This window comes from Lithobates pipiens, unplaced genomic scaffold (assembly GCF_037356315.1).
Source record: "Lithobates pipiens isolate NorthernLeopardFrog02 unplaced genomic scaffold, aLitPip1_a1.2 Scaffold_13, whole genome shotgun sequence".
Taxonomy (NCBI): domain Eukaryota; kingdom Metazoa; phylum Chordata; class Amphibia; order Anura; family Ranidae; genus Lithobates; species Lithobates pipiens.
In genome coordinates, this window is record NW_027507718.1 from 350,798,495 (window position 1) to 350,813,467 (window position 14,973).

The following is a 14,973-nucleotide window of genomic DNA, read 5'->3' on the forward strand; positions in this document are numbered from 1 at the left end:
TGCCCTTGGCATCAAAAGTTTCTGCGGTTTGAAGTCGGGGAAGCCCACTACCAGTTTGTGGCTCTTCCTTTTGGTCTGGCATCAGCCCCCCGAGTCTTTACCAAGGTATTGGCTCCAGTTTTGGCATTGCTACGGCAACATGGGATCGCGATCATAGGATACCTAGACGATCTCCTCCTCAGGGCATCTTCCGCCTCAGAATTAGAGGAGGATGTGGCGATCACCATGCAGACCCTGCGAGAATTTAAGTGGCTGTTGAAACTAAGGAAGTCGGTGATCGTAACGACCCAGCGTCTGAAGTACCTAGGCTTGCTGCTGGACTCCGTGGAAGCCAGAGTGTTTCTCCCTTCAGACAAGCTGCAGACTCTGAGATCCGCGGTAAAACTGCTTATGAACTGAAAGTGGTCGTCGCTCCGCTTTTGCATGCGAGTACTGGGCCTCATGGTAGCCTCATTCGAGGCAGTGCCTTATGCCCAGTTCCACACCAGAGTCCTGCAGAAGGAGATTTTAACAAAATGAGACAAATCTCAGTTGTCCCTGGATCGACAGATCCAGGTGAGCCAGTCAGTCGGAGACCCACTGATATGGTGGTTGAGGTCCCCGGTGATTCAATCAGGACAATCATTCCTACCTCTGGGATAGACAGTGATCACTACGGATGCAAGTCTATCTTGCTGGGGTGGAGTGATGGGGTTTCAGTCGACTCAGGGCCTCTGGTCGACGGAAGAATCCAAGTTGCCAATCAATCTGCTCGAATTGAGAGTGATCAGGCTGTGCCTCTCCACATGGTCGACGAGACTGCAAGGGCGTCCGATCAGGATCCAGTCAGACAATGCCACTGCAGTGGCATACGTCAATCACCAAGGGGGAACAAGAAGCTCAGCCGCTGCTAGGGAGGTCGCTCACATACTTCGGTGGGCAGAGCGACATGTATCGGCCTTGTCGACCATTTACATCCCGGAAGTGGAGAACTGGCAGGCGGACTGAGTCGACAGATGCTGGACCCATGAGAATGGGCATTGCATTACGGAGATATTCAGGTTACTGTGCCTGAAGTGGGGCACACCAGATCTGCTGGCCTCCCATCTCAATCGGAAGGTGCCAATATTCGTGTCCAGGACAAGAGATCCGTGGGCAGACGCGTCAAATGCGCTGGTGGCTCCGTGGGATCTACGCCTTTCCTCTACTAAAACTGTTACCACTTCTGCTTCGCAGAGTGGAAGCCGAGGGGATCCCAGTAATACTAATTTGCCCCAGATTGGCCTCAGCGTCCTGGTATGCAGACCTGGTGCGTCTGGTGGCAGACGCTCCCTGGCGACTGCCGTTGCGAGAGGACCTTCTGTCTCAAGGTCCGATTCTCCATCCTGCTTTACCATCGCTGGTTTTAACGGCATGGCTATTGAGAGCCCGGTGTTGAGGAAAAGGGGTCTTTCGGACTCTGTGATCCTAACTATGCTGAGAGCATGGAAATCTTCTTCTCAGAAGATATACCATCGTATCTGGAAGGCATACATCTCTATGTGTGAGGAGAAAGGATGATGTCGGCTCTCCTTTTCTATATCCAGGGTCCTGCTGTTTCTACAGCAAGGAGTAGACCAGAGATTGGCTTTAAGCACCATTAAAGGACAAATATCAGCTTTGGCTGTCTTTTTTCAGCGACCCCTGGCATCTCACTCTCTAGTGAACACTTTTGTTCAAGGGGTCAGACATTTAGTTCCTCCGGAGCGTCCGCCATTACCCCCGTGGGATCTGAACCTGGTGTTATCGGCGCTTCAAAAACCGCCATTTGAAAATATCCGAGAGATTCCTCTGTTGACTCTTTCCCAGAAAGTGGTCTTTCTAGTGGCCATTACATCAGCCAGGAGGGTTTCAGAACTGGTGGCCTTGTCTTGCAAGTCGCCCTATCTGATTATCCACAGGGATAAGGTGGTGTCGTGTCCGCAACCTTCTTTTCTGCCGAAGGTGGTTTTGGCATTCCACATCAATGAAGACGACGTGCTACCATCTCTGTGTCCTAAACCGATACATCCTAAGGAGATGGCCCTTAATGCCCTGGATGTGGTTCGGGCTCTGAGGGTGTATTTGTCTGCCACAGCTCCATTTCGGAAGTCGGACTCCCTGTTTGTTTCGGTGGCTGGTCCGAAAAAAGGCATGACGGTCTCATCGGCCACCATTTCCAGGTGGATCAGACAGATTGTAGTACAGGCCTACGCCTTAAAGGGACAGGTGCCCCCCTTTCCGGTCACGGCCCACTCCACAAGGGCAATCGGAACGTCTTGGGCCTTCCAACATCAAGCGTCTTGAAGTGTGTAAAGCAGCGACTTGGTCGTCTGTTTACACTTTTACAAAATTCTTCGAGGTAGATGTCAGTGCATCGGCTGATGCCTATTTTGTTTGCAAAGTTTTGCAGACGGCTGTATAATTGCAATTGCACATACATTTTTTCCTGGGTTTTTTTGGGTTAAAAACGCAGTGCTTTTAAGTAAATGCACTGTTGCATTTGTTACCGCAGTTCTGGTGTGGTTTGAGGGTAGTGCCTCTGTTGAGGAGCACCCTGTTTTTTCTGGGTAAAAAAGTTTGGTTATTCCTACACACTGTCGTTTTGTGGGTAAAGTTTGTACTACTCCCACATGCCATGGTGGATGAAGTTTTGTGCGGTTTTCCCACCCCTCATTTTGGCACTGCTTGGGGACGTCCCAATAGTCTAAAGAGAGGAGCTGTGTCAGTCGGTGAATATAAGAGAAAATAGGATTTTTTTTGTACTCACCGTAAAATCCTTTTCTTTGTAATTCACCGACTGACACAGCACCTGCCACTCCTATTTTTCTTTACGTTATACTACTTGTTGACGTACTGAAGCTGCATGGCAGGCTGAGGGGTTGTTGCCTACGGGACTGCCCCTTGGGCGGAACTAGAAGTTCTGAGTTTTTTCATGACATGTTAACATCTTATGCCTAGTCCTCTCCTAAAGGTGGCCTAACAACCCAATGGTCTAAAGAGAGGAGCTGTGTCAGTCGGTGAATTACAGAGAAAAGGATTTTACGGTGAGAAAATCAGGATGGACAATCAGAGGCATTTGAAAGGCCAAATGCCTGTAACAGCTTGTAAACTTGTGTAAAAAAACGAAAGTAGACTCTGGACTGCTGCACTCTTGAGAAAAAACACCAACACTAGCAGTAGTGCTTACTCATAGCTAACCAAGTTATACTATGCTATAGTGCGAAACGTCAGCCTTTTTTTGTCTGCTGTTTTCGTTGTATTTTTTTTATGTGATTTTTTTTAAAATAAAGAAAGGCGTTTTTTCTCAAGAATGCGGCAGTCCAGAGTCTACTTTCGTTTGTTGCTATCGGCAATTGCCTGCACCTGTGGCTTCCGGGCCGAGAGAGGAGTTCATTACCTGCATGTGTGTTTCTAGAGCGGTGAGATCTTTTTTTCTTCGTATTACAAACTTGTGTAAAAGCTGTAACCTGAGTTTAGGCACATTTTCATTTATAAGCGTTCCTAAAGGGGAACATGTAAGATATGGGAGAAACTATTTTCACCACATGCTGTTGCCTGAGGGGGGAGCGGCAGCCGGAGAGAGAGAGAGAGGCAGAGCGGGAGGCACGGGCAGAGAGAGAGCGGGAGAGGGGCACGGACAGAGAGAGAGAGGGAGCGATGCACGGGCAGAGAGAGAGGAGAGAGGCACGGGCAGAGAGAGACTGAGACAGGCAGAGAGAGAGAGATTGGCAGAGCGCGAGAGAGAGACTCCATAGTTGAAGCACACTGCTCTCTTCTCACAGAATGGCTGGAATAGTTAATAATGTCCATGTTTTCGCTGCATTGGGGACATTTGGGAGGTTCTCTTGAGGTTATCTTTAAAGAAGCTTCTAACCTCAACTGCTGTTAACTGCTGCTAAACTTAGCATGTAAAAGCTGTTAAATGGAGGTTTTTCACTGTCATTTATCAGCTGTCAGTTTTCAATGTTCAGAAGAGGTTTTCAACCGCCCCCTGTACGTGAGGCGTAAGTGTGACAAATATGCAAAAAATAAATGAATCAGGAAAATATTTTTTCAAAGCACTGTACTGTATATCCATCTTAAGACTCAAAAATCATGGGTTGAAGCATATATAAAGTATAATATAATATATATGGTACGGTATGTGCTGTCTATCACTAGAGTTAGGCCTTTAACAAGAGTGTCTGCATGTAAAGTGGTATAGAATTTTTTAGTTTTGGGTTTGAACTCCAGCCAATTTTTTATTTGCTAATGCTAAAGCAATTGAAAACATTCCTATTGTGGAGAGTTTCCATAACTTTCTGACCCCAATGTTAGGAGAGGAAGTGAGGAGGAAATTCTACGTTGGCAGATGTCTGCAGGACAAGCATCCTCACTGGGAGATTTCTATCCGCCTCCTGTTCCTTTGACAGTGTTAGCTATCAATGGGGGATGTTGCTTTGCTTTCTGCACCATTTGCAAATAACATTGGGACAAGAAGCAATGATTAATCTCCACCAACAGAGGGACACCAAAATAATTTAAGGGCAATGTAAATGTAATGTATTGACACACTTGTACACAATTGTATCTTAACTTAATATTCTGGTCACAGGGTCCTGGACTGGTTGCTGCTTTGTGGGGGGTGCTTGTATTTAAAGAAATAAAGGTACGTTTAACACATGACTGTGTTCAATATTTTAACATAAACTCTAACTATAACAGGACATCATTGTTGGTTTTCTCACTGTGCAGACTTGTCTTATAATGCAACTCTATATTAAAATCAATGGCTTAGGGTAGAAGGGGTGTAATGCGGTGATGATGAACTTTAGCACGCCAGATGTTTTAGAACTTTATTTCCCATGATTATCATGCACTCTGCAGTGTAGTGGAGAATCATGGGAAATGTAGTTCCAAAACCTCTGGGGTGCCAAGGTTCGCCATCACTACCCTAATTTATAATTGTAATGGCCATTTATGGGATTAGCAACTTACTTCAGTATCTACTTGAGACTTGCAAGTTTCCCTATAAATTTGTGAAGGGCTGACATTATTGGGAATGGGCCACGATTCCAAGCTGTGGATCTAAGTGGGCTTTACAAGCAGGAACATAAACCTGAGGGTGCTTTACATGCTACGTTCGCTTTCCCTCATTCACATTATTCACCTGCGCTCATTCACCCCTTTGATCCTGTTTAGCGTAGAAGTGGCGTATCTGCAGTAGGAACCAGGGGCGGATCCAGAGTCTAGTCTCAGGAAGGGCACTTCCAGAAAATAAGGTGTTGCTTACAGAATTGTATTTAATGTATCATACAGTTCTAACCTTGTTTAAAACCGTGACACTGTTTTAAAGTGTTACATGCATCCCATTTATTTCTACTGAGACCCACAGCCGCTGTATGCCAATATAACATGCTGGTGCGGGTCCCCGAACACACCCTGTATGCATTCTGGGACCCACAGGGCATATTGGAGTGGCTGTGTGTCTCAGTAGAAATAAATGGGATGCCAGTGTTCTGTTGAGAAGTGTCCCCCATTGAATAGTGCCCCGCATGCACAGGACTGAGCTGCGCTTCAGCTGATTTGCCGATCAGCTGGAGTGACGTGATCAGGGCACAAGCGCACATCGTAGGAGGCATCTCTTGATGGGAGATACCATTTCATGGCCACAATTGAAACCTGTACAAAACAGCGGGGGGAGACCATAGTTCTCACATTGTATCTAGCTGTTGCGGGGCTGCTTTACAGTGTGTGCTGATGGTCTGGTTTTGTCTGTGTTGCAGGGCGGGTTTGCTGTGTGAAAGGGCAGGTTGCAACAAAGACAAAACCAGCTCTTGAACACAGCCACTAGCCACCCTCCAGCAGCAGAAATGCACAATCTGAGAACTATGGTCTCCCCCTCTGTTTGTATAGTTTTAAATTGTGCCTGTGAAATGGTATCTCCCATCAAGAGATACCTCCTACGATGTGCGCATGCACCCTGGTTACCTCAGCCCAGCTGATCGGCAAATCAGCTGCTGTGCTGGGTAGGGTCTAGGACCTGTCGGGTGGAGATTACTCTGCCTGACAGGGAAGTGAAGCAACACTTGCACCACTCTGCTGCAACTCTGTCAGTAATGTTACAGTGTGTAGCAGTGGCCCGGTGTCACTGCGATCCACACCCCCATAGTGACACCACTGGGGCCCAGGGAATATATTTTAGGCCACCTGGGAGCAGAAATAAAGTCCCTGCAGCTGCATTTTGATGATGCCTCATAACTCAAATCTGGTGAGGTGGTGGAGGGAGAAAGTCTTGGAGTCTGTATTACTTTCTGGGGTGGGGGGGGGGGGGTTCCCCGTTAGTCCCTTCCCCCCTTGGATCCACCCCTGGTAGGAACTTGGGTACATAGCAGGAATAAATAAGGACTCCCGTGATGTATACCTAACCTTTAGTTGGGCTTTTAGAATCTGGCAGTGCTGGCTACCAAACTAAATGTTAAAATATAAAATTGCATTTTGCAGATTTTCCAAAAAAAGTGATTTTACTTCTAGTTATGCATCGTATTTTCTTATATCATGTTCAGTTTATTTTCATTTAATTGCATTTGCTTCTTTTTATGAAACGTTTTGGATCAGATTTGTAGTTTTATTTAGCTTCTAGTTCTTTATTTTCATTATAAGTGGTGTTTAATTGAGCCCTCTGTACTTAGTTTGATATCATTTTATGCACAAAGCAAGTTTGCATGTATCACAACTATTTACATTGTCCTGACTAACAATTTGATTAACCACTTGAGATCCGCGCTATAGCCAAATGACGGCTACAGCGCGGATCTCCTTTTCCGGGACTACGTCTATTGACGTAGTCCCGTGTACGAGCGGCCTGCGCGCCCCCTGAGGGCTCTGTGATCGGCGAGTCCATGAGACTCGCCTGATCACCGATCCGTGCAAGGGGTCGATCCCGACCCCTTATCACGTGATCAGCTGTCAGCCAATGACAGCTGATCAGGTGACCTAACGGAGCCGGTAATCGGCTAGTATTCCTCCTCGCGCTGACAGCGCGAGGAGAAAAAAAAAAGCCGATCACCGGCGGCCGTGATCGGGACACCAGTCCCGATCACGGCCAGCAATGCAAGCGCCCACCTGCCCCCTGCCAGTGCCCACCTGCCCCCTGCAGTGCCACCCTAATAAAAACGTAAGTGCCCCCCGTCAGTGCCACCCAGCAGTGCCCATAGTGCCACCCAGCAGTGCCACCCACAGTGCCCACAATCTGCCTCAAAGGTGCTGCACCCCAGTGCCGCCCAGCAGTGCCGCCCAGTAGTGCCACCTATCAGAGCCACCTATCAGTGCCCATCAGTCCCATCTATCAGTGGTACCTATCAGTGCCCATCCGTGCCACCCATCCGTGCCATCTTGTCTGTGCCCATCTTTGCCCATCAGTGCCGCCTTATCTGTGCCCATCGGTGCCGCCTTATCTGTGCCTATTAGTGCCGCCTTAACTATGCCTATCAGTGCCCACCAGTGCAGCCTATCAGTGCCCACCAATGCAGCCTATCAGTGCCAACCAATGCAGCCCATCAGTGCCCACCAATGCAGCCTATCAGTGCCGCCTAATCAGCGCACTTCAATGAAGGAGAAAAATGACCCGTTTGCAAAATTTTATAACAACCATGATTTTTTTTTTTTTTTTGCATCTTTTTTTGTTTGTTTAGCAAAAAATAAAACTCCGAGCTGTAACTAAATACCACCAAAAGAAAGCTCTATTTGTGGGAAAAAAATGATAAAAATTTCATTTGGGTACAGTGTTGTATGCCTGCGCAATTGTCATTCAAAGTGCATCAGCGCTGAAAGCTGAAAATTGGTCTGGGACTGAGGGGGGTTTAAGTGCCCAGTAAGCAAGTGGTTAAAGCTATATTGGTTGCTATGAGTACTTTACCCGTTAAGGGGTGTGTCAACCTAAAGTGTATGTTGCAATTCTCAAATAAAGAAAAAAATAAAGTACGGTACTGTCATGTAATTGCCTCCTAAAGTGCAGACTCCTAAAAAAAAAATATTTTTCAGCATTGCATAAAACCGGAGTTAGTATTACTATGACATAGGCCAAATTTTTGAGAATGTTTCCAGCCTTGGTGGAAGTCAGGGATGTAATGCAATCATAGTACTCCTCAAAAACTCAAGATTTTCATAATCTCTCTGATACTGGGAGCTACCCACATTGGAATTATTGGCTCTTTCACCTCAGTAGATTTTAACTTTACATTATGCTAATGCTGGTTTTATGCCTTTTTAGGTGAGTAAGGTTTGCTAGATTTTGGAATGAATTGCATTGAAATAATTGTATTTTAACATTTTGTTTAGCTTTGTTAAACATGATAAATAAAAAGTGGGATAATTTGTAAAGGTAGAACGAAAAAAATAAAAATAAATCTGTCAGAGTTACTGACTTATAGAAGGATATGGTGGGTGGTCACCAGCAATTATCCAGTGCTAAACTGTTTTCTGTGGACAGGCCATACATTTGTGTTCTAGTTCAGTTGTGTTATTTTAGCATTGCCAGGGCATAGCTGTCTGGTGGCATGATATGTGTCTTAAAGTTGAATTCCAGGCAGGTACCAGTTATGTATGTATTAACAAAATTCTAAACACTGCATTTACAATTGCTGACAGAAGGCGAGATAAAGAGAAGATATATATAATCTGTTCATTTGCTGCCTTGCTCACTGCCCTGTCACAGGCTGGGGGTAGGGCAGTGACTTAGCTGTGTTGCTTGACTGCAGCAGAGAAAAGTTAGGTTGCAGGCTCAGTGTACCTCGTGGTAGGTCCGTGTTTATCTTAGAACTGGACGGGCAAGAAATGCAGATCCTTTTGCAGGTAACGAAGATCACAAAAGTGTTTCAACTGTGTAGCTGTTTGCCTGGAGTTCAGCCTTAAAGTGTTTTGTTAACCCAAACAAAAAAAATGGATTTCCTGGTCCCTTAAAGCAGATTAAACAGCACATTGCTGTGTAATCCGCCCCCCTCTAAAGTTTATAAAAAAAAAAACCTCCCTGAACCAGCCACTTCCTGTATCCCCTCTCTATACTGACCATGAAAATCAGGGCTGCTGAGCCCTGACCACCGTGGTCAGAGTGTGTCCCTCTGTCATACACAGCTGTCCTCTCTTCCCCCCCACCCCCTCCTTTCTGCCTGTCAGCTTTTGTCTGTGTGTCTCCGCTGCTCCCTGCCACTATTAGCAAAACTAAAAATGTTACATTCTCACTGCCAGCCCCTTTATGCTATCCTGGCATAGCACAATGCATTAGGCATTTATAAAAACAAGCTTTGTAAATACTGATTTAGAGCTGTCTTCAGCCAGTCATGTGACTCTTGGCCAGTTTCCAGGGCTACTGCAGGAGGGGCTGAGCGGCCATGTGATCTCTCCGGCTGACGTCAGAGGGAGATAACGGCCCTTCCTGCAGAAGCCATCCATCGGAGCTGTACAGCAGCCGCGAGTCATTTGGCCGGCCTCAAGTCAGCTCTAAATAGGTATTTACAATGCTCGTTTTTCTAATGCAGTGAGCTAAGCAAGACTCTAATAGAGGGTCTGGCAGTGTTTGAGTTATATGGATTAACAAACCCTTTAAAGGAAAAGTATAGCCAAAGCTTTTCTGTACTTCTCCTATGGATCGCAGGAGTGCAATTCATCTTGCACTCCTGTGACTCGTTTTCAGCAGAGAGCGGACTTCAACCTGCTCTCTGCTGACATCACTGGAATTAGTCCAGGCACTGCGTCATTGCGACAGTCATGACCGCCAGGTGCCTGGACTGACAATGCGCTCAGCCTCTCAGCGAGCTGCTGATAGAATGAGCCCGCTGCTCCTTGCCCGCTCCACAGCTCAGCGCTCCAGTGAGCTCAGGGAGCTGTCAGAACAGAGCGATCAGGGATGTTCGATTGCTCGGTTCTCAGTGTAGAGGTGCCGAGGGACAGATACAGCATAGGGCCCATGCTCACCTATACTTCCTCCTAGGGAAGTATGAATCAGGAAAAACCCCATAACCCATACTTCTCTTTTATAAATAAATATATGTACCGTATTTATCGGCATTTAACATGCACAGGCGTATAACACGCACTTTCATTTTAAGAGGAAAGTTTCAGGAAAAAAGCTTACATTTTAAATGATGAACTTTGAAGCAAAATAATAGTCAGTGCCCATCAATGCAGCCTTACCATTGCCCATCTGCAGCCTCACAATTGACCATTAATGCAGCTTGATCAATGCCCATCTGCAGTCTCTCAATTGCCCCTCACTGCAGCCTGATCACTGCCCATCAATGCAGCTTGATCAATGCCCATATGCAGCCTCACCATTGCCATTAATCCAGCCTGATCAATGCCCATCTGCAGTCTCGCATCAGATTATGGCTGTCTCAGAGGGGACAGGGAGGGGGGCGGGATTACGTTTCAGGTTCAGATTACATACAGCGAGAATCTCCTATTTACTCAGCTGCCTCTTTAATACAAAGCCCCGCCTCCTGAACCGGCTTCTATGATAGACAGAGCTGTGGTCCAATGCTGGCCCAGGAGACGGGACTTCCTATTACAGAGGCTACTGAGTGAACAGGAGATTCCTGCTGTATGTAATCTGATGGCGCTCGCCCCGCCCCCTCCCCATTTCCCCCTAGGTGGCCCGAATTGCAGCATCGGCGTATAACAAGCACACACTATTTGCATCCGATTTTCAGGGTGAAAAAGTGAGTGTTATACAGAATATATACTCGCCAGTTAAAGCGGATCTTTACCCTCCATGTAATTATGTAATCATCCCTCCTCTACACCCCTCCCTGCTTTGCACAATTATGGATCCTTTTTTTTTTTTTTCATTATTTACTTCTCTTTAATGAAATTGTCCGGCCCTGTTTTCCCGTGCACTTCATTTACCTAGATGGATGATGTGCACTTTCCCCCCTTTGCCTCCTGGGATAGGAACGTCACATATCCCAGTAGGCAAAGCCTTTCATTGAGTAAACGAAGAGGGGGGTGGGCCTAGCTGACAGCTTCTCGATGATGGCACAGAACCGAGCCCTGCCAGAAGAGAGGAGGATCACTGCTGAACAGCACTGGATCTGCTGAGAGGGTGAGTATCTAAAATGTGCTTATCCCGTGAAGGTAAGGATTCATTTAAAAAACAAAAACGCAGGGTGGGGAGGGTGAAAATGACTTTAATGTAAGTCACCTATAATTGAAAAGCTTTATTGATAATGTGCATGTATATTGACATTTTTTGTAATGCTAAACAGTATCTGATGTAGGACACCCATGGTAGCGTGTTCCTTTTTCACTGTTTACTTAGAAGACCAGACATGTAATCATTACATTTTTAATTTTCCTTTCAAAAATGATCTTGACTATCTCTGTGTATACTACTAGCTTCAGTTAAAAAAAAAAAAAAAAGTATTATTTGTAACAATCATTTTGGCTTTTTTATTTTTTTTGCAGGGAAGAAGAAATTACTTGCTGCTAGTACTCGCGTTTTGTATTGTCTTATCTGGTTCCCTTCTGACAGCTTTTTCTAAGACATGAGTCACTTTCCAGAATAACCACCAGGTGGAGCAGCTGATTTTTATTTTACATAATGATTTTGTTGTAGTGAAAATGAGGGAATCGAGGACACAAACATTCTATTTCTCTGAAGAAATTCATAGCAATTTTCATTTATATTTTATGCTATGCTCTGAAAGATTGAAGACAATGCAAGGGAACAATCTAGGAGTCTGAAGTTTTATATATATATATGTATTTTTTTTTATGAATATAAATTAAAATAAAAATATGCATAAAATATTTGTGTGCTTTTGTGTGCAGTTTTGGTAAACAGATTGCATTTGCTATTGCAGCCCATGCTAATAATTTTTTTCTAAAGTTATATTTTCTATTAGACTACGGACTTCTAAGTAATATTAATACAATATATTGTATATCTTACTTTCCCCCTTGCCACTTAATTTACTCGGGGAAGCAAAGTGATTTGAAACTTATGCTAGCTCACAGCAGCAGGGCAAGTGCCTATAAGGTTTTCTGTGCATAGGCAACACACAGGTTAATTCCAGGTGAATCCCTTTGCAAATACTAGCCTATTCCTCAGTTAGGAACACAATTTTATATTTTAAGTATTTATCTTGAGCTATTATGGCAACATTTATATCAAATTTTTCCTACTTTTTGTGCTAAATTGTCACTTTTCTATTTCGTATACAGACACTTTGTCTCCGTCTAGTGTCTACCTTTCAGGCAGTGCAGTCGGCATGCTTTCTTAAAGCGGTTGTATACCCCACTTGGTCATTTTTGCCTACAGGTAAGCCTATAATTAGGCTTACCTGTAGGTAAAATAAATAGCTCCTAGACCTGCACAGTTTAGGAGATATAAACCCTGCATGCAGCCACTGACGTCAGCAGTGTATGCGCTCTGTAGGTCCGGCGGATCGTGATGGAAATTCAGAGCTCCTTGCCGGAACGGAGAACTCTCGCCTGGTATCAGCCATTCACAGCGCTGGAGCCGGAGAAAATGCAGAGGGAACATGTCAGCTCCTTCAGTGGTGACCGGGTTATGATATTGGCTTTTTTCAGCGATTTACTATCGCTTTAAGGACTGCCACTCGGTATATCTTTTGCTAGAGAAGTCACATATGGTATTCTGTTTTCACAGAAAGTTTGGTCTGTCCATACACTTGAAAGAATAGGAGTAGTAAAGAGCAGGCATAGTGCGTTACCCCTATGCAGTATGCACAGCAGGTATATACAGTGAGCAAATATGGTGGTCACATGTACAGTATGTCACAAAAGCGAGTACACCCCTTACATTTTTGTAAATATTTTATTCTATCTTTTCATGTGACAACACTGAAGAAATTACACTTTGCTACACTGTAAAGTAGTGAGTGTACAGCTTGTATAACAGTGTAAATTTGCTGTCCTTTCAAAATAACTCAACATACAGCCAATAATGTCTAAACCGCTGGCAACAAAAGTGAGTACACCCCTAAGTGAAAATGTCCGAATTGGGCTCAAAGTGTCAATATTTTGTGTGGCCACCATTATTTTCCAGCACTGCCTTAACCCTCTTGGGCATGGAGTTCACCAAAGCTTTACAGGTTGCCACTGGAGTCCTCTTCTACTCCTCCATGACAACATCACAGAGCTGATGGATGTTAGAGACCTTGTGCTCCTCCACTTTCTCTATGAGGATGCTCAATAGGATATAGGTCTGGAAACATGTTTGGCAAGTCCATCACCTCTACTCTCACCTTCTTTAGCAAGGCAGTGCTTGTCCATCCGTGCCGCCTATCCATGCCCATCCATGCCGCCTATCCGTGCCGCCTATCCATGCGGCCCATCCATGCCAATCCGTGCCACCTATCCATGACAATCCATGAAACCTATCAGTGCCTATTTGTGCCACCTATCAGTGTCTATCTGTGTCGCATATCAGTGCCACCTATCGGTGCCGCCTGTCAGTGCCACTTCATTGGTGCCACTTCATCGGTGCCCATCAGTGCTGCCTTATCAGTGCCCGTCACTGCAGCCCCGTCAGTGCCCATCAGTGAAGGAGAAAACTTACTTATTTACAAAGTTTTGTAACTGAAACAAAAAAAACATGTTTTTTTTTTTTTCAAGATTTTCTGACTTTTTTTTATTTGTTTAGTAGAAAATAAAAATAACAACAAAAGAAAGCTCTATTTGTGGGAACAAAATGATAAAAATTTAGTTTGGGTACAGTGTAGCATGACCGCGCAATTGTCATTCAAAGTGCAACAGCGCTGAAAGCTCAAAATTGGTCTGGGCAGGAAGGTGTATAAGTGCCCTGTATTGAAGTGGTTAATGTCTAAACCGCTGGCAACAAAATTGAGTACACCCCTAAGTCAAAATGTCCAAATTGGGTTGAAAGTGTCAATATTTTGTGTGGTCACCATTATTTTCCAGCACTGCCTTAACCCTCTTGGGCATGGAGTTCACCAGAGCTACACAGGTTGCCACTGGAGTCCTCTTCCACTCCTTCATGGTGACATCACGGAGCTGGTGGATGTTAGAGACCTTGCGTTACTCCACCTTCCATTTGAGGATGGCCTACAGATGCTGAATAAGGTTTAGGTCTGGAGACATGCTTGGCCAGTCCATCACCTTTACCCTCAGCTTCTTTAGCAAGGCAGTGGTCATCTTGGAGGTGTGTTTGGGGTCATTTTGTTGGAATACTGACCTGCGGCCCAGTCTCCAAAGGGCGCATGCTCTTCTTCAGTATGTCAAAGTACATGTTGGCATTCATGGTTCCCTCAATGATCTGTAGCTCCCCAGTGGTGGCAGCACTCATACAGCCTCAGACCATGATGCTCCCACCACCATGCTTGACTGTAGGCAAGACACACTTGTCTTTGTACTCCTGGTTTCCTCTACATACGCTTGATACCATCTGATCCAAATAAGTTTATCTCATCAGACCACGGGACATGGTTCCACTAATCCATGTCCTTAGTCTGCTTGTCTTTCGCAACCCATTTGCAGCCCTATTTGTGCATCATCTTTAGAAGAGGCTTCCTTCTGGGATGACAGCCATTCAGACCAATTTGATGCAGTGTGTGGCGTATGGTCTGAACACTGACAGACTGAGCCCCCACCTCTTCAACCTCTGCAGCAATGCTGGCAGCACTCATACGTCTATTTCTCAAAGATATCCTCTGGATATGACGCTGAGCACGTGCACTCAACTTCTTTGGTCGACCATGGCATGGTCTGTTCTGAGTGGAACCTGTCCTGTTAAACTGCTGTATGGTCTTGGACACCATGCTGCAGCTCAGTTTTAGGGTCTTGGCAATCTTATAGCCTAGGCCATCTTTATGTAGAGCAACATTTTTATTTTTTTCAGATCCTCAGAGTTCTTTGCCACAAGGTGCCATGTTGAATTTCCAGTGACCAATATAAGAGGGTGCGAGCAATAACACCAAATTTAACGCGCCTCCTCCCCATTCACACCTGAAACCT

General features: G+C 45.2%; 1 protein-coding gene across 3 annotated transcripts in view; it reads left to right on the forward strand.

Moving 5' to 3' along the window:
- TMEM144 (transmembrane protein 144) overlaps positions 1-11,784 on the forward strand; it is a 77,076-nt gene extending 65,292 nt beyond the window's left edge. For 2 of the 3 annotated variants that reach the window (XM_077477113.1, XM_077477117.1), the window contains exons 11-12: positions 4,595-4,648; positions 11,440-11,784. In XM_077477113.1, the coding sequence (XP_077333239.1) occupies positions 4,595-4,648; positions 11,440-11,523 (138 nt within the window). In that variant the 3' untranslated portion in view covers positions 11,524-11,784. The remainder of the gene's footprint in view (positions 1-4,594; positions 4,649-11,439) is intronic. The other variant, XM_077477116.1, reaches the window with a different exon arrangement.
- Positions 11,785-14,973: the final 3,189 nt, after the last annotated feature.